The sequence below is a fragment of the Sorghum bicolor genome, chromosome 1, assembly GCF_000003195.3.
Source record: "Sorghum bicolor cultivar BTx623 chromosome 1, Sorghum_bicolor_NCBIv3, whole genome shotgun sequence".
Taxonomy (NCBI): Eukaryota; Viridiplantae; Streptophyta; class Magnoliopsida; order Poales; family Poaceae; genus Sorghum; species Sorghum bicolor.
In genome coordinates this window covers 24,665,076-24,684,926 of record NC_012870.2, presented here as the reverse complement: position 1 = coordinate 24,684,926, position 19,851 = coordinate 24,665,076, and the positions used below count along the sequence as shown (strand labels likewise).

The following is a 19,851-nucleotide window of genomic DNA, read 5'->3' as shown; positions in this document are numbered from 1 at the left end:
TTATCTATATTTAATGCTCTATATACATGTATCGCAAGATTCAATGTGATAAAGAATGTGAAAAATTTTGTAAAATATTTTGTAAACTAAACAAAGCCTATGTGAAAGGAGCTGGACAGCTAGAACGGCATTGACTTCTCGGTTATTACTCTCCCTCGTGTCCTTGTTTAGTTTAAAAAAATTGTAAAATAAACACTATAGTATTTTTATTTGTATTTGATAAATATTATCTGATTATAGACTAACTATGCTTAAAAAATTCGTCTCATATATTATAGATAAACTGTATAATTGATTATGATTTTTATTCTTATTTAATGCTTCATGTATCGTACAATAGGAAATCTGTTTTTTTTTAATTTTTTAAAAACTAAACAAGGCAGGCCTCAGCCCGTTAGCCGGCTCGGCTCGACCACTTTTCCCTTCGGCTAGTTTTCTTTCGGAAAAGAGCAGCAGCAGCAGCCGCCTGCGGCCGCCTGCCGCTACTTCTGAACTGGCCTAGAGTATAGACCGCGAGAGCCTTCACTAATTTTTTTTTCAAAATAGAAATAGTAAAACTTTCGTTTGTATTTGACAAATATTATCCAATTATGAACTAATTAGGTTTAAAAAATTCGTCTTGCAATTAGTTATTTGTTTTATCTATATTTAGTTCTTCATGCATGCGCCGCAAGATTCGATGTGACGGAGAATATGAAAAATTTTGTAAAATATTTTGTGAACTAAACAAGGCCTAAAATTAAAATTTACAAGACCAACGCAAAACAGGACTCCACCATCCTCTTATAACCAACAAATAACCATCTTAGCTAGCACATCACCCTGGTGAATTGAAAAGCCCTAAAGAATGGCCCAGATTTTCCAGAGCTCATAGCATGCTTTCAAAGAAGAATAACAATTTGAAGTACGTACTACCTACAGACCGTTTGAACATGAAAAAATCTATAGTTGAACATACTATTATGCTGCAACAACCAAATACGGGTGGGGCCGTGGCGACCCCATTCCTTGACACGCGCGCCAACAGCAATACCTAACTCCCTCCTGATCGGTCGAACATCAATCTATGGCCAGAGAAGAGCTCGAACGCTAACCAGCTAAAACCCTAACACCCTAACAGTTGTCGCTGCCATCACGGCATCACCTCATTCACCGCCACAGCCGCGGTGACCTCGCTGCCGGCCGTTCTGTCCACCATCCGCCCGTTGCCCCCATCCCCCGCCCCCTTCTTCCCTGGTGTCAGCGAAGTGTGTGCCGCTAATCTTATCGGCGCACACACCCCATTGGGGCTAACTTGTAGGAGTACACTTTTTAATTCTATACTGAAAAACTCATCTGCACACCGCGATAGCAAAAAATCAGAGTATTAAGGATGAACCGTGGTGGAAAGTAAATGGATCCTGTTTAGCAATGCAGTGCACGTTTGGAAAGAAGTTTAGGAGAAAAATTGTTGAGCGGCACCAAAACAGGACTTCGAGTTCAAAAGCAAAAACACAGCATTAAAAGTCTATTTGGCACAACTCACAACAGCTTCATTAGTTGCTATAAGCTGTATTTTTTTTTTGTTAAATGCTCTTTTACAAAACAGTTTCGGGTGAAGCTTTTTTTTTCACCTCTCATAAAAACATGGGTTGAGATGAAGCTAAAAAGAGCAGCTTATCCTAACTATCTCCCCCATTTCTTTCTTGCATGAAGCTGCTAGTGAAGTTGTTTGGCCAAACAATTTTTTCAAAACAGCTCAGTTTTTCTTAAAAAGTTGCTCATGAAACTCTTTTCTTAAAAAACAACTTCATTACTGAAGCTAAACTGTGCCAAACAGAGCCATAGCAGAGAACCGTGTGAAATGTACATCCTACTAAAATATTGGACATTCTAATGTTCCAAAAATGTTAAAAAATAATGCAATACCTAACACTGTTCTCGTAGTCATGTTAGCAACACATCAGGACACCGCAGTGCAGTAGCAGTCTCGGCGGTTTCTTCTCTCATGAGTCATGATGAAAAGGCCACAAGTTTTGTCTACGAGATATCCCAGTCCAAATTCAAATAGAACATACAACGCGTGCTACCCTTTTAGGGTAGCCATAATTTTGAAACAATCCAATCCGTCAGTTATACATCTTACTAGTGATATGTAGCACTTCTATTGCCAGAAGGCGGGAAAGCCTGCCGTCTCCTTGGATGCTGGAAATTTCCCTCGTCCTCTCCCCCACCTGGCTTTTTTGAAGCAATCCGCTTATCTCCAGAGTCTGTATTTATAGCCCTTGCAACCGCATCGTCTTTTCTCCTCTCAGCTTTAGGCTGACTAGACACGAGATTCTTTCTGGCTTCCGCATAATCAAAAGGCACCACCGGAACACTCAATTCAAATTCTCGAGGTGTCTTCTGATTCTGCTGAATGTTTCTTTCTTCGTTGAGTGTTCGGAATCGTTGCTCAGTACCAGACGGGTCATCTGAAGGGGACTTTGACATCTCAGTGTCTTCAGTCTCACAGTGTCCATCCTCGTTGCCATTTTCTGGTGGTTGTGGCTCGTCTGTTTCCATGTCCAACTGTATCACTTCTTCCAACCGACAAGCTGGATCACCGTGTTGGATGTTTTCTGGTTCAGAATGCAACGATTCTTTTGCTGGAAGGATGGGTGATGAAGGTTTTGCACCACCAGAGAAATGATGAAAAGGAAGTACCACAGAAGACGTTATCTTGTCCACCTTAGTCTTACCCTGAAGTTATCACACAAACAACACAAGTCAGGACAACTGTGGCCATCAAGCATTTCATATTGAAAGCTACTAGAGTCGTACGATATGCCAACTTTAATACAACAGCAAAACGAAGTTAATACAGCCAGCATATCACCGATCAATGAACTTAACATCTCAGGTTCTACTATGTTGTGCTGATGCATGCTCATCAAAGAGATGCAAATACCAAGCATGTCAAAACTCTAGCGATGCACTTAATGATTTTCAGCAGTATTTCAGAACCAGGCAGTAATTCAATTCATGGAAAGTGCATCTTCCTAGATACAAGGCTTCAATACCATCACCACTGAGATCAACAGTTCTGATAGAAAAAAGTACAACAAAAATACCTGAACATTTGGAAACCCTAGGAAAAGATCTGGCTTTCGTCCAGCAGCTGGTTTTCCAAACAGAGCTCCAAAAGCTGTAGGCCTCTTTGATACTTGAACAGTAGCCTTTGCTGCCTGGATAATTCAACTGTTTAAGTACAAGGACAGAAATACAGAGGCACATATGTAAAATGATTTTTCTTACTTGCTGCTGGTCATTGCTCAGTTTTTCTGTATCTGCCAGTCCAGTAAACCCTGATGAAGTACCAGAGTCCTTTGTTTCAGGCACAACATCCTCTAAATGCATATTACCCAAAGAAGCTTCGCTTGTAATAGTCCCCATACAGGGAGCAGCACCAACATTTGTAATCACTGCAGAAACTACAGCAGATTCATCATTCGGATCTTCAATGTTACCAACATCAACAGCAGGAATCATTTCAATGTCCTCACTGCTGTTCTTCACATCTGCCACTGTTAACTGCAGAAAAGCATATTTGCAGTTCAAATGAAATCCAGCAAACTGAATAGAAACCTCATAGTAAAGTGGAAGAGATGTTAAATTAAAATCACATAACAAACCTCTTCAAGCTTTCCCTTCTTCAGCTGCTCCGCTACACTTTCAAAAGCACCAGAAGCTGCTATGGCATCCCTTATATTGTTAATAACATGGCCGAGATGGCGCTCAAGAAACAAATTTCTTGATTTAACAATTCTTTTTAACTTCCCACTTGTCACAGGCATCTCCTTTGCTATAAATCCAAAAATCAAGGGCAGAGTTATTAGCCAAGGCAAGAAAAGCAATACAACTAAATAAGTTGAGATTAGTAATAAACCTATCTCAAGTAGAGTTTTATTGGGTAATATATAGCCAGTGCTCTCATCCTCAGCACGGGCAATGCCATCTCTCCATCGATATAGACTCTGGAAGGGAAAAGGAAAAGGAAAAAAATTAGATGACGAGTAATAGAATGTTTTTTTTCTATTACAAGTAAATTGTTTAAACTTGCAATGTTGCACCCTGGTTAACGCCAGTATGAAGCTCTGAAAAGGAAGAATAATGTACTTACAGAAAGAACTGACAGCTGTCTTGCATTCAGTTCATTTTCTTTCAACCTGCAATTGAATAAACTAATATTACAAAACTTCAACAGATTTTGTAATCTACTGAATAAAGCTGCATTAAGCAAGCACAATACGGACCCATGTATATGTAGATATGATGTATCAGTCAGCTGCTCCTTCTCATATAGTTGCAAGCAAATTTCATTGCTGCGCTTGCAAACCTGCAGTAATTAAAGAAACATCAGTTTAGTTGCTCATGCCCATATGATGTATCACGCAGGAAAAGTGAATCTGTAAGCAATAAGGGTGCAAAGAAAAAATGCATGTGCTCAATGTTCCAAATCAGTTAATAAGATAAAAAAAGTTAAAAACACACATCAAAGATGCAACAACTCAGGTAAGTAAGACGTGAATCTTAATTTAAGACGTGCTCCATCTTTTTCAAACAATAGGGCCTACTACACTTATCTCACAGATTAATAAACAGTAAAATTTAGTAATAAATAGAAAAAAGAAAAGAAATGTCCACCCTGCTAATATAGACAATTGGTTGCAGAACTAGCTGCTCCAGTGCTCTACATTAATCTAGGGGAGAACACCAGAAGAAGAGAATACTGAGCAAGTCTGGTAAAGTTGGACAGTAGACAGGGAAGAAGGGAAAATGCACTAACGAAAAAAAAGATTTACCTCTAAAAGAAGATCATTTTCCCCTGATGACTCATTCACTAGTCTCAATCTCATCAGGTCATATATATACAGCAGATAGTGTGTATCCTCTCTAGCATATCTGCACACAGCAATCACAATGAGATACACTTGGTGGAAATTATTCTCTGGAGTGGGGGCGTAAAATGATAAAAAGAAATATTAAAAATACATCATATCAAAGGAAGGAGTATCAATGCACAGTACTTGATCATTTCATCAGGAAGGGGCCTCAATCTCCAATCTGCAGCTTGGTATCTGCAGGAAAATGTATATCATGCTTTATAGTTCCCATGACATGGAAGTATGGAACCTGTAAACTAGAAGCGTTAAGGAGGTAAACAGAATCACGTACTCTTTGTTTGCAGTTACTCCACAGAAATGGTGCAAAAGATGCTCCAAGCTGTTACGGTCCATCTGTAAGACCTTTGAAGCCTATTTAAGTTGAAGGAAAAGATCAAGCTTCAGTTAAAAAGCCATTAAGATGGTAACTAAGATGACGAAAAAAAATGTAAAGTAAAAGAAACAGAAACCAAATGTATGAACTATGGACACAATCCTGCTGTGTGCACCATACCTGGCCTGTGTCAAAAAGGTTGCAGACATATATGCTGAAGTCTCGTTGAAGCCATATAATATCACGACCTGCGCCATGCATTACCTATTTGTCATAAGACCAATAAGAAACTACAGTTTTTAGACACATTACAAAAATATAAATGTATAGAAAGAGAGCATATTGCACCTTTTTCTTGGTTGGATCTCTGAAAAATTCTCTAAGATAATCACCAAGATATTTACGAAGCTTAAGAGTGTCAACAATAAAGTCCTCTGTTCTTGTTGAAATCTGCATCAAGCATGTCAAACCCTGAAACGTCCTATAATGGTTGTGTTCCAAATCAACCTGAAATGCTCAGAGACAGGGTCAAAATATTTTAGTTAATAAACAGTGCTCAGTGCATAGATGCATAATCACGCAAAGAAATAACTTTTACCACAGCAACATAGAGAAAATAGGAGTGCATGTAATTTCCAAAAATTATGTTTAACATATAGAGTAGAAATCTCTTCAAGAAAATGTGATGCATCAATAAATGGAGAAATTCAACCAAAGTATTTTGAGTGATACGACGGTAGAATTAACAAACTGCCAAGGTATCTAGACAAGCAAAGAAGATAATGGACAACAATATATCTAACCACTTTGTGCGCATTAAAATGGCTAAGCCCTAAATTGGCAGCAGATGACATTACTATACTAGGATCATCATATTCACCACAGTACTGATGATTAAGAACAATTTGATGGCTGATACGATGACAATTGAACACATTCACCATGCATAACTCACTGTTGCATCCATCCAACAATTGATGTGTGCGAAATCCCACAGGATCGGGCATCCTGCCAGGCACATGGTGGGCCATGATGGCCGCCTCCTAACTGGGGGCTGACCCACTAAGGCCCAGACGATGAACGAGACTACGGGAGTGTAGTGGTCAAACAGAGGAAGACCAGACGAGGCCCTCAGTGCCTGGTCACCTGCAGGAAGCTGGTGTGCTTGGCACTTGTGTCCCGACCAAGCAGGTTCAGAGCCTAGTCGAGCAAGCAGCTGTTGGGCGGCGATGGGACGCACCTGCACAGAGTGTTGGGAAGGTGCTCGGCCATTTTGGCATTACTCCTGACTGCACCCCCATGCCCAGGGCTGTGCGCATTAAATGAGATGGAAAGGCTGAGGCACACATGGAGCGGGGGCAGACGCCGTCATCATTGGCCGCCTCAGTCACGTCAAGGGGCACGCTCTGGGTCTGACGGCGCACCATCCCATCGCTTTTTCCTGGCGCCAATGCTGAGGTGTGGGGGGAAGTTGGGCTGACAGTGAGGAGCAGCGCTGCGTTGCAGCCACGCTGGTGTGGGGGTGATCTCAGGGTATAAAAGGCCGCCTCCACTCCCATGTAAGGGATTGGAGCATTGAACAGTGGAGTAGCAAAGGGCTCCAGCTCACCTAGAACGTAAGGTTATCACCCTCATCAGGGGGCCGATACTGGTTAACTCCCCGTGTGCTTTGCATCCCTAAGAGCAAGTTCTAGTCCTCTGAATCCTTCCGTCAAACTCTAAGCTAGCTTTTGCTGGTCTGTTGGCATTCGTCACTGGGGGAGCTTCATTGAGGCCAAAAGGTCCATGCCCCCCCCCCCTAAATTTCCATATTTCTTTTTAAGTTGTATACTTAATCATGCTTGAACATGGCTAAGTTAGCTCTTTTAGCACTAGTGGCCCCATCTTAACATTTATGTGCATGTGGGAGCCTCCGGCACTGGGTCTGCCCTTTTCTTTCGGCACTGGCATTCATCCGCCGAAATTAGGTTGTTAGTGCAGACTGACCCTTAATTCTCAATGTACACTTACAAAACAGAAATTCTCAATGCATATGATAGCACCAGTACAGAAATTAATGTTCAACAGCCAGAACTTACAAGTATGATGACACACAATGCTACCTACAAATTCCTAATGTCAGTTGATACTTGACACAAAGCATGATGACAGTTATTATATATATATATTTATCTGTGTTACATGCAGTTCTCACAATCACTGATCTATTTGAGGCATCAACATGAAAGAAGCACACTTACAGCAAACTCAGTTGCATCCTTCAGCTTTGTGGCTAGCACCTCCAAGGTTTTCAGGTCTTCAACAAATGTAAAAGGAGTGTCAACTAAAGCAGGTGGCTTTACTGGCTCACTATCAAGAACATTTCTGTTGATTTGTTGTTCAACAGGGAGTTTTTCCTGCAAATACAGGACATGCATGCAAATAAATTGGTTTGTACATTTGATATACAAATGCAGAACATGGACAACAGCATATACTTCTCTAATGCTGATGCTAAAATTGTGATGCCACTGCATGCATGGATTTTGCATCCTATCAAGTCAATCAGGAATGAATTGAATGATCCCCCTAACCCCAAACACATACACACACGCCAAACATGCACTATTTTGAAATCCATTGTGTTTCCATACAAACAAAGCACAATCGAATCGTGATAATGTTGCATTGATTCTCAACTATATGGATGATATGCATTTTCACATGATCCATCACCAGACACATGTAAAACCCATTGATCCTATGTACATACACGCTACCAAGCAGAAAAGTGCTTCTCTACATCTTTAATCTGTCTTTAAATTAGTCATACCAAACACAAGATACAAACAGTAAGCCAAAGTATTATTTCTGTGACTCGGTGGGTGAAAATCACATATTAAGAAAGTGGCATTGCTTTGATGTGAGATTGACAAAAAAAATGTGCAGTGAAACACTAACCAATGGGTGCATGACACGAGTACCATCCTCGCTGCGCTCAAGCAAGACATGCTCGAACGGCTTGCTGGAGTTGTCCACCACAATGCGGTACACATCCTGCGGCCGTGGGATGGTGCGGATGTGGAAGGGCACCTTAGCCTTCACCCCCGGTGCGGCCGCCTTGTCCTTGGTTACCATCTTCACAGAGCCAGAACCCCCAAATGCCTCAACTCTTCCAACGCGTTCCTCATCCCCATCGCCCACCTTCTTTTTCTTCTTCCCGCACACCATTTGGAACCCGTCCCCAGCCTCAGGCGCCGCCCTCCGCCCGGAGGCCTCCTCCTTCTCCCGGAGCGCCTTGAACTCATCCGTGGCGGCGCCGAACCGCTCGAGCAGGTCGTCGTTGAGGGCGACGAGCCAGTCGTGCGCGTCGTCGAGGTCGCCGCCCCCGGGGAACAGCTGCTGCTGCCGCGTCGGAAGAAGCGGGGCCGCGCCGAGCACGCCGAGGGAGGCGTCGGCCTTGGCGGCCGCGGCGCCGACGGGGGATTTGAAGGCCGGGAAGTTGTTGTAGAAGTGGAAGTCGCGGGACGAGGGGAGCGCACGGGAGCGGGCGGAGAGGCGGGAGGACGCGGCGGCGAGCGGGCCCGACGAGGCCTCGATGGCCGCGGCCGACTTGTTCTGCGCCCACGGCGGGGGAGGCGGCGAGGCCTCGTCTGCTTCCATGGCAAGATGAGTGGGGAATGGAGTGGTTTAGGGTTTATGCGAGAGGAGGCCGCCGCCGCTGGCGAATTCAGCGAGCGAGAGAAAACAAAACCAGAAAAAAAAAAAAAACGCGTTTGGCGTTTGGCTGTTTACCCTTTCGCTAGTTCTTTCCCCCTTTTTTTTTGCGTGCTGAACTGCCATGAAGTTTTTGTGTGCCTGGACATTGCTTTGGGTGTTTAAATCCGCGAAAGCTCATGCAAACGTGGAACGCAACTACAGTGTTAAAATTAAGTGACCGGAAGATCTTTTCATCAACTGCGAATCTGCGATGGGTTACTATCCTACTTTGATTTTATCTCCGTTGTTTTTGCCAATTTGAAAAACGTAGAAGCACACAGAAAAGGTTTTGTATGTATTGAACAAAATCGTGACTAAATTCTAAATTGCAGTTAAGCAATGTCTGTAACAATGTGTGGAAAAAATCATATGATGAATTAGTTGCAATCATAGTAACACCATAGGATGAATAATTTAGAGCATGTTTGGAAAAAGGAATGCAAAAACGGAGGAATTAGAAAAATCCCGAATAGAGTAGAGTGAAAAGTGAAAAAAATGATACTTTGAGCTCTTTGAAACGAATATGGTTGAATCATCACGTGTCCTAAATAATAAAATAGTTCTAACCATTGTTGCATTGTAAGGCCATGTTTAGATTGGAGATGAAAATTTTTTGGGTGTCACATCGGATGTGTCGCAAGGATGTCGGGAGGAATTTTTAGAAACTAATAGAAAAACAAATTACATAGCTCGTCAGGAAACTACAAGACAAATCTATTAAGCATAATTAATCTGTCATTAGCACATGTGGGTACTGTAGCACTTAAGGCTAATCGTAGAGTAACTAGGCTTAAAAGATTCGTCTCGCGATTTTCAACCAAATTGTGTAATTAGTTTATTTTTTTATCTACATTTAATGTTCCATGCATGTGTCCAAAGATTTGATCTGATGGATGAAAAATTTTTAGGTGGGGAACTAAACAGGGCCTAAGGCCAGCCTCAACAGGGTTTCATATAAGTTTCATTTGCATTAAATAGGTTGTCACATAATATTTTTGATGACCAGTGCCGGCCCTAGGGGGAGGGCAGGAGGTGCGACGGCCGAGGGCCCTCGCGGGATAGGGGGCCAAACCTAAGTATATAATACAACATATCCTTTAGCTATAGCTTTTGTTTATTAGTACATGCATATATATATATAGTGCAATGGCATATCACCAAAAAAAATCATGAGTCAAAAGGAGTCAAGTCACCAATACTCATACACGAGTTGCCACACATAGCGTTCACGAGTCACAATTTCTAGACTTTTGGTGACACGACGAGACCGCGAGGAGAGACGCAGCGGCATCAGCGACACATTCACCAGTTCACCACGCGATCACGAGCTGTAGTGGATAATACAAAAAGCTCTGCGTCCGAGTTCTAGCCTTTCAAAATCCAAACGATGCGGCGACCAGCTGGTGGGCTCGACGAGGACTACGACATGTGATTTTGGTCATTTCCTTCTACCCTTTTACTTTTTTGTGATTTTGTGAATCTTAGTTCTGTTCATGTTCTAATTGCCTAGGCACTAGTTTTTTTCTTGTTCAATTTGTGTCTACTACTTTATACTCATATAGTTATATTTTTCTTGTAATTTAGGTCAGGTGTTAGAATTTTAGAATGATACGTAAGAAATATTTGTGAGAGACTGTGAAAAGAAAATGAAAAAGACAAAAAAAATAATTTGTCTATATATGATTGGATTTGCTTTCCCTTTAAAACAATTAACTTATATTATTATAAAATTTTATAGTTTAGGAGTCGTCGCAATGTATTCGCCAGAGGGCCCTCAAAATTGTAGGACCGGCACTGTTGATGACATGGCAGTGTATTTAAGAAAAGAGAAGAAATGAGTTCCATCTAGATGAAACTCTCTTGACACGATTATCAACTCTCTATGAGTCTTAGAATTAAATGCATATGAAGCTATGGAATAAAACTCTCCATTGAGAGTGGTGTTTCATGACATGACAGTGTTGGAAACAACGCAATGAAACTCTCCACTGAGTGACCCAATTTCCAACACATCCATATTTTAGAAATGATGTAGAAGAATTTTATCCCCATAAAACTTTCTCTACTTCTGTAAAACTTTTATCACTTCTCTCTTTATTACTACAATCACATTAATATATTTTATGTTTATAAAACTTTGATGAAACACTATTAAGACTAGCTTAAAGTGACTATTTAGGACTCATAGATTGTGTGGAAAATTATTATTTAATTCATTAACTACATCGATCATTTACTTTAGCGACAGTACTCTGTATTCATTAACTACATATATTCTCTCTCTCTCCTGGATGTTTTTATTTTCTCAGCTCTCTCTAGTCAGAGCAGGAAGAGCGCATGCAGCCGTGATGAGAGTCAGCGTGATTTTCATTGGTTCTGGCCGCATGTTTTTTTCTAATGAAAAGCACGTAGCTCGTTTCCTTTCCTCTAAACTAAAATCTTCTTTCTAATTTCCCTTGTTCCAAACGCATCCACATACCTTTCTTTCCTTAGGAATGGCACCCCCCAAAACTCTAAAAATCCTACAATCCAAACAGCCCTGTATGGTTTGGATCGATCTGCTGATTAAATGATGAGACAATGATTTATGTGTGTTTGATTTTTGTTGATTTTTGGGATGAGTTAAGATAGAACGATTCTATCCCTATTTTTTGGAACGAGATCGTCATAGCTAGTGTCTGGATAAGGCCTTCCACATTGTGAGTGATGCCTAGTACTATTCATGTATGCCAAGTCATAGTAGTGCTTGATTGGGTTTGGGACTGCAGTGTGAGTGATGCCAGAAAAAGTAGTGCCCGTTCTATCTTCTATCAACAATAATGTTGGGTGCAGTCTCACAGCAAATGTACAATATTGATTCTGGCCTTGTTTAGTTCCAAAATATTTTGCAAAATCGATATTGTAGCTTTTTCGTTTGTATTTGACAAATATTATCCAATCATGGACTAACTAGGCTCAAAAGATTCGTCTCGTCAATTTCGACCAAACTGTGTAATTAGTTTTTATTTTTGTCTATATTTAATACTTTATGCATGTGTCTAAAGATTCGATATGACAGAGAATCTGAAAAATTTTGCAAAATTTTTTGGGAACTAAACAAGGCCTCTTTATTGTTTTAGAAAAGCTATAGCATGACCGGTTGTTTTGTTGTACGTGACTAACCGGATTTCTGTTCGATAGATTTCTTCTGTGCGTTTCGTTTCGTGCGTCTGATCTGGAGCAGCACGTGCCTCCTCGGTCATATGGGTCCCACTACACAGGGGTCACTGTTTTGATTTTTGGGACGCGCGCCCGATTGTTGTGTAGTACTCTAATTCTTTTCTGCCTTTTCCCATTTCTTTTTGTCGAGGGGAGTTGAGGCGACTCGCAGGGTTGCCGCTCGTCGCTCCTCTTCTGGCGGCGGTGTTTCGCCGCTGTCCGGCGGCGGCGGCTCGTCGCTTCTCGCTGTGGAGACTGGCCGCTCTCTCGCGTGGTGATTAGTCGGCGACTTCCCGCTCGGCTGCTCTTCATTGGAGGGTATTTTGTTTGTTTGTATTCGCGGCGGCGTCTTCCGTCGTTGGTTAGCGTTTCTGGGCGTGTTCATTGGCATCTCCTTGTCTTCCTTGTCAAGGTAAGTTTTCCTTAGCTTCGTAATACTTTCAGCAGGGGATTTTTTTGGATCTGTGTTGATTTTCGTTCGTTGTTTGTTTATATTCTCTCTCAAATGTAGTAGATCTGTTGTTATTTATTTATTTTTTTGTGAATTTCTGTTGATTGTTGTATAGATGTGAGTTCATTTAGTTCAGTTTTTTTTTTGCGCCGTGTTGGTTCGGATGTGACTGACGGCATGAATGAATAGCTAGCTGTTGTCCCATTTTACTTTTTGATTTTGTGTTTGGCACGCTGAGATTTGTGAATGGCTTAGCCCTTTGCTTGCATATGTGGATCTGTGTATAGTCTAGCTCGAATTGTAGCAGACTAGAGAATCTTCTGGTGATTTGTTTTTTTAGCATTGAGTTTAGTGATTGGATTGGGTTTAGAGTTTTGGGTTTTTGATTATTTGATGCTTTTATTTGTGTCTTACATGTGTGGGGATTTTCAGATTATTTGGTTGGTTTGGTGTTTCAGAGTATATGATAATTGTTTTTTAGCTCTGTCTTACGTTTATTTATGTTTCTTTTTTCAGAAAGGCAATGTGGTAATGTTAGTGGTTCAGATGTTTAGTGTTCTGTTACCTTTTTTGAAATGGTACCTGATGTCTGAAATTGTATGAGTTAGTTCATTGATATGTCTTTGATTTAGTTCAATTGCAGTTATCTGAACATATGCTACCTGTTTTTGTTTGTTTGTTTTGCAATTTTTATTTGTTTAGGCTAATTATTTTCCATTAGATGATCTACAATTTCTTTTTCATTTTTAGTGTCTTATATGTAGTTGAAATATTCATATTAGTTTTAGTCTGTATTGAAGAGGGCAAAAGAGCCTAGTTAATTGTTTGAGCTTTCAGATTTCATTTGTCTGTTGCATAGCTCTAATTTATTTTCACGATCTAAAAATAAATTTTGCTTTCTATCAAGCCCCTATTATACAGAAGTGAGGTTGAGATGTTATTTTCAGATTTCTATTTTTTTCAAGAATAAGTTAGTGGAATTGTGATCTGTTTAGAATGGATTTTGTTTTGGGTTTACCTAGGACAAAGAGGGGGATGGATTCAATTTTTGTTGTTGTTGATCGGTTCTCTAAAATGGCACATTTTATACCTTGTCATAAAAGCGATGATGCTTTCCACGTAGCCTCTCTATTTTTCAGGGATATTGTAAGATTACACGGCGTGCCCAAAACAATTGTTTCAGACCGTGACACCAAGTTCTTGAGCTACTTTTGGAAGACATTATGGGCAAAGCTTGGAACAAGGCTGCTGTTTTCCACCACTTGTCATCCTCAAACGGATGGACAAACTGAAGTTGTAAATAGAACACTTTCTATGCTGCTACGAGCCTTGATAAAGAAGAACCTGAAGGAGTGGGAAGAGTGCTTGCCACATGTGGAATTCGCTTACAACAGGGCAGTACATTCTACAACTAATATGTGTCCTTTTGAAGTTGTGTATGGATTCAAACCCCTTGCTCCGATCGATTTGTTGCCTCTACCATTGCAGGAAAGGATTAACATGGAAGCATCCAAGCGTGCATCATATGTCAAGAAGATTCATGAGAAGACCAAAGAAGCAATCGAAAGAAGATCCAAGTACTATGCTGATTGGGCAAACAAGCATCGCAAGAAGGTGATATTTGAGCCCGGAGATTTAGTGTGGGTACATCTTCGCAAAGACCGCTTTCTTGAGAAGCGTAAATCCAAGTTGATGCCACGGGGAGATGGTCCATTCAGAGTGCTGTCCAGGATCAATGATAATGCCTACAAGATTGAGCTTCCTGAAGATTATGGTTTTAGCACAACCTTCAATGTTGCTGACTTGACACCATTCTTCGGATTAGAAGAATCAGAGTCGAGGTCGACTCCTTTTCAAGAGGGGGAGGATGATGAGGACATCCCAACCAAGCATGCTCCCTCTAATTCCACGTCACCAAGCAAGATGTCACAAGCTCCAAGTCAAGCTACATCCACTCAAGTTTCACCTACGCCGACACCAGCCCATGTCATCAATGGACCGATTACACGTAGTCGTGCAAAGAAGCTACAACAAGAGGTCCACGCGCTACTTTGTGAGATTCATTTTAATATTAATGAGAATTATATACTACCTAAGTGTTGTACCGTGGTTGTACTCAGGTATATAGAGGAAGAGAAGGATAAATCGGACCCTGAAGAACGGACCAGTGCAAGTTCCAGAAGAAGCCAAAAACGGACCAGTAGAAGTCAAAAACGGACCAGTGAAAGAAATCTTCATAACTTTTTACTCACAAAAGCTATGAAGGTCCATGAGCACTTGTTGGAAAGCTTGATGAGTCTACTTTCCAATGAATCTAGTGGGGACCAGTTTGGATACTCTATATTGCCTGCAGACCAGAATTAGTACAGACTGCTCAGAAGGTCAACAGTCTGTCGTGACAGAATGTTGGTACAACTTGCCAAGTGAAACTGTACCAATATACAACATTTCGTGGTGCATGGAATACATTGATGGAAAGCTCTTGGAGTCTAGTTTCACACCCAAGAAACGGTTCATCATTTGGACTTCCCAATAAAAAGTTATGGTCAGTTTATTGGAAACTGCTCTGGAGGCCAACAGTCACGCGAAGCCACTTCGGGAATCCATTTCGAGGGGACCTTTCACATTGCCTTCCCTCAGAAACTCTATTTCGTTTTCATACCTATCTAGCAGGGCTGTTTCTAGTATAAATACCCCCTAAGACTCATTGTAATCCAAGACTTATTATATTGAGAATACAAACCACTTTGTTCAGCTGTGTGCTAACAAATTCACAGAGAGATCTCTACCCCTTTGCTCTTGTGTTTTCCTTCGCGGAGATTACAGAAGCGGCCGCGTCATCGGCACCCAATCCGTGCTCTTGATCCTCGAGTTCAGGTTGCGTAGGTTGGTTCTTTGAGAGTGTGGTTGGGCGAATCCTTGGTTCAGGCTACCGTATAGAGACGGTGGTTGGCTCCTTGTGCGTGTCGTCAGGTTGCACTAGTTATCCTCGCTGCTTGCAGCAAGTTATCGGCTGATCTTCAGCTAGTTATCCATCCTACGTCGTGAAGATCGGGACAACGACCTCACCACACCCCCTCGAGGAAAAAAGACCACGCTCGTTCTCCCCGTCGACAATCAGCGTCGACACGACGCGCGGCACGACATCGAAGAGAATCGACGCCGCTGGCATGGGGACGCGGAAGAGCGCGGTTACAGCGCACATCGTGGCGGGAGGTACGACAGCGACGAGGATCGGATGGCCCCCGAGCCACCGGGCCCACGGGTGTTCAGCAGGGCAATCCGCAGCACGCCCCTGCCCAGTCCGTTCCAACCCCCGACCAGCATCGCAAAATACAATGGTGAGACCAAACTTGAATTGTGGCTGGCCGATTTTAGGCTGGCCTGTCAGCTAGGAGGCGCTCGAGGAGATGATCGAGCCATCATCAGACAGCTGCCGCTCTTCCTCTCTGACACCGCCCGTCGGTGGCTCGAGGAACTTCCAGCAAACCAGATCCACGACTGGGTCGATTTGGTTAGAGTCTTCGAGGGCAACTTCAAGGGGACCTACATACGGCTCGGGAACTCGTGGGACCTCAGCAAGTGCAAACAAAAGTCAGGAGAAACACTCCGAGAGTATGCTCGACGCTTCTCGAAGCAGCACACCGAGCTGCCACATATCCCAGACCACGACGTCATCTTGGCCTTTGTCTCTGGTACCACCAGTCGAGACCTGGTACGGGAATTGGGCCGGAATCGCCCTCAGACCGTCGATGAGCTGATGGACGTAGTGGCAAACTACGCAGCAGGGGAGGAAGCAGTCGGCGCCTTCTTCAGTTGTGAAGGAAGGAAAGGCAAGCAGCCTGCCGATGAAGACGGGGCCCCCAGTCGAGGGCTCAAGAAGAACAAGAAGAAGCAAAAAGTGTGGCAGTTCAAGCAGGAGAACTTCGACGACGACCTTGTCGCCGCCATGGAGCGGAAGAAGCCTCGAGGCCCTCCAGATGGAGGCATTTTCGACAAAATGCTCGAAGAGCCATGCCCTTACCATAAAGGAGGCGCCAACCACAAGCTCAAGGACTGTCGTATGCTGAAAAAGCATTTCGATGGTCTGGGGTTCAAAAAGGATGCGCGTGACGACTCCAAGAAGGAGAAGGGCGACAACGAGGAGGACAACAAAGACGACGATGGTTTCCCAGCCGTCCACGACTGCTACATGATCTATGGGGGGCCCTCGACGTAGTTGACCACAAGGCAGCGCAAGAGGGAGCGCCGTGAGGTCTTTGCGGCAAGAATGGCGGTACCCCAGTACCTCAGCTGGTCGAGCACTCCCATCACCTTCGATTGAGAGGACCACCCCGACAAGGTAGTCGCCCCAGGCGTCTACCCGCTCGTCGTCGACCCCATCATCGTCAACACCCGACTTTCCAAAGTGCTGATGGATGGTGGCAGCAGCCTCAACATCATCTACCTCGAGACTCTCGACCTCCTCGGCATCGATAGGGGACAGCTCCAACCAAGCGCCGGCGGTTTCCATGGCGTCGTACCAAGGAAAAAGGCGCTGCCAATGGGTCGAAGCGACTTACCGGTCTGCTTTGGCACGGCGGCCAACTTCAGGAAGGAGACCCTCACCTTTGAGGTGGTCGGGTTCCGGGGTACGTACCACGCCATCATCGGGCGCCCGGGCTACGCCAAGTTCATGGCTATACCCAGCTATACCTACTTGAAGCTGAAGATGCCCGGTCCCAAAGGCGTCATCACCGTCAGCTCCTCCTTCGAGCACGCTTACGAGTGTGACGTCGAGTGCGTCGAGTATGGGGAGGTGGTTGAGAACTCCACCGAGCTCGTCGCGAAGCTCGAGGCCCTGGCCGCTGAGGCTCCAGAGCCCAAACGCCACGCGGGCAGCTTCGAGCCGGCAGAGGGAACCAAGAAGATCCCGCTCGACCCCAACAACTCCGACGGCAAGGTGCTGACGATCAGCGCCGACCTCGACCCCAAATAGGAAGCTGTGCTCGTCGACTTTCTCCGTGCGAACGCCGACATGTTTGCATGGAGTACCTCGGACATGCCAGGCATACCGAGGGAAGTCGCCGAGCACTTCTTGGAGATTCGAGCCGGTTCCAAGCCAGTGAAGCAACGGTTGCACCGATTCGACGAGGAAAAGCGCAAGATCATTGGCGAGGAGGTCCACAAGCTTTTGGCGGCCGGATTCATCAAGGAGGTTCACCATCCCGACTGGTTAGCAAACCCGGTACTAGTTAAGAAAAAGAATGGGAAAATGAGGATGTGTGTCGATTATACGAGTTTAAATAAAGCATGTCCAAAAGTTCCCTTTCCATTACCACGTATTGATCAAATTGTTGATTCTACCACGGGATGTGAAACTCTTTCTTTTCTTGATGCATATTCTGGTTACCATCAAATAGAAATGAAAGAGTCCGACCAGCTCGCGACCTCTTTCATCACACCTTTTGGGATGTATTGCTATATAACCATGCCGTTTGGGCTTCGAAATGTGGGAGCCACGTACCAACGCTGCATGCTCCACGTATTTGGCAAGCACATAGGGTCAACGGTCGAGGCCTATGTTGACGACATAGTCGTAAAATCAAAGCGGCAAGGAGGCCTGATCCAGGACCTCGAGATCACTTTTAGCTGCTTACGCGCCAACGAGATCAAGCTCAATCCCGAGAAATGCGTTTTCGGCGTGCCTCGAGGCATGCTCTTGGGTTACATTGTTTCCCAGCGCGGCATCGAGGCCAACCCCGAGAAAGTCTCGGCCATCACAAGAATGGGGCCGATCCGAGACATCAAGGGTGTGTAGAGAGTTACAGGATGCCTAGTGGCGCTGAGCCGTTTCATCTCGAGATTAGGAGAAAAGGCGTTACCATTGTATCGACTTCTGAAGAAGGTCGAGCGTTTTTCTTGGACCCCCGAGGCCGAGGAAGCCCTCGAAAGTTTGAAGAAAACACTGATCTCAGCACCAGTCCTGGTCCCACCTCAATCTGCGGAACAACTGCTCCTTTACGTTGCCGCGACGACCCAGGTTGTCAGTGCAGCGGTGGTGGTCGAAAGGCAGGAGGAGGGGCATGTGTTGCCAGTCCAGAGGCCGGTCTATTTCGTCAGCGAGGTGCTCTCAGAGACCAAGGCACGTTACCCCCAAATTCAGAAGCTGATCTATGCCGTAATCCTCGCCCGCCGCAAGCTGCAGCACTACTTCCTCGGCCACCCTATCACGGTGGTCTCGTCTTTTCCCTTGGGCGAGATAATCCAGAGTAAGGAGGCCACGGGAAGAATAGCTAAATGGTCGGCCGAGCTCATGAGTGAGACTCTCACTTATGCGCCTCGCAAGGCCATCAAATCGCAAGCCCTGGTGGACTTTGTCGCAGAATGGACAGACTCCCAGCTTCCCCCGACTCAGGTCCAGTCGGAGCTGTGGACGATGTATTTCAACGGGTCACTCATGAAGACGGGGGCCGGGGCCGGCCTGCTGTTCATCTCACCCTTGGGCGTCCATATGAGGTACGTCATCAGGATTCACTTTGCCGTGTCCAACAATGTCGCAGAGTACGAGGCCCTCATCAACGGTCTCAAGATCGCCATCGAGCTAGGAGTCCGACGCCTTGACGTCCGAGGCGACTCCCAACTCGTCATCGACCAAGTGATGAAAACCTCAAGCTGCCACGACCCGAAAATGGAGGCATACTGCAAAGAAGTCCGTCGACTCGAGGACAAATTCCATGGCCTCGAGCTCGTCCATGTCGCCCGACGCTACAACGAGGCAGCCGACGAACTCGCCAAGATCGCGTCGACCCGAGGCATGAAACCACCTGACGCGTTCTCGAGAGATCTTCACGAGCCATCCATCGACCTGGGCTCGGGGGCTGGCGTCGACGCTGCTCCTGCCCAGCCAACCGACACCGTCGACGCACTGTTGATGACAGCTAAGGTGATGGAGGTAGAACAGCGGCTCGGTCGACCGTTCGACTGGCGCACACCGTTCCTCGACTGCCTAATCGCTGCGAGCTGCCGGAAGATCGATCTGAGGCCCGCCGTATCGCTCGACGGGCCAAGTCATATGTGATCTATGGCGAGGGCAATGAGCTATATCGACGAAGCCCGACGGGAGTCCTGCAGCATTGCATCACCGTGGAAGAAGGCCGAAAACTCCTCGAGGACCTACACTCGGGGGCTTGCGGCCACCATGCTGCTCCACGGACTCTCGTAGGGAACGCCTTCCGACAAGGCTT

At 44.6% G+C, this 19,851-nt stretch overlaps 1 protein-coding gene and 1 long non-coding RNA gene across 2 annotated transcripts; one reads left to right on the top strand and one right to left on the bottom strand.

The window, feature by feature from the left end:
• Positions 1,772 to 9,011, bottom strand: LOC8067368 (protein RRP6-like 1). The gene is made up of 14 exons (XM_021450787.1): positions 8,179 to 9,011; positions 7,479 to 7,634; positions 5,587 to 5,745; positions 5,419 to 5,502; positions 5,197 to 5,276; positions 5,049 to 5,099; positions 4,824 to 4,923; positions 4,275 to 4,357; positions 4,142 to 4,187; positions 3,908 to 3,995; positions 3,654 to 3,823; positions 3,277 to 3,552; positions 3,093 to 3,206; positions 1,772 to 2,721 (listed from the first exon to the last, which is right to left on the bottom strand). The coding sequence occupies exons 1-14, from the start codon at positions 8,878 to 8,880 to the stop codon at positions 2,125 to 2,127; spliced, it is 2,706 nt and encodes a 901-aa protein (XP_021306462.1). The 5' UTR covers positions 8,881 to 9,011; the 3' UTR covers positions 1,772 to 2,124.
• Positions 12,311 to 13,936, top strand: LOC110431851. Its single transcript, XR_002449318.1, has 2 exons — positions 12,311 to 12,586; positions 13,765 to 13,936. It is a non-coding gene; the product is annotated as an uncharacterized LOC110431851 (long non-coding RNA).

Coding starts and splice junctions, on each gene's coding strand:
- LOC8067368 (XM_021450787.1), bottom strand. CDS start 8,880: ATGGAAGCAGACGAGGCCTCGCCGCCTCCCCCGCCGTGGGCGCAGAAC. Junction 5,277..5,418: donor ACCTTTTTGACACAGGCCAG/GTATGGTGCACA, acceptor CAACTTAAATAG/GCTTCAAAGGTCTTACAGAT. Junction 3,207..3,276: donor TGAGCAATGACCAGCAGCAA/GTAAGAAAAATC, acceptor TGAATTATCCAG/GCAGCAAAGGCTACTGTTCA.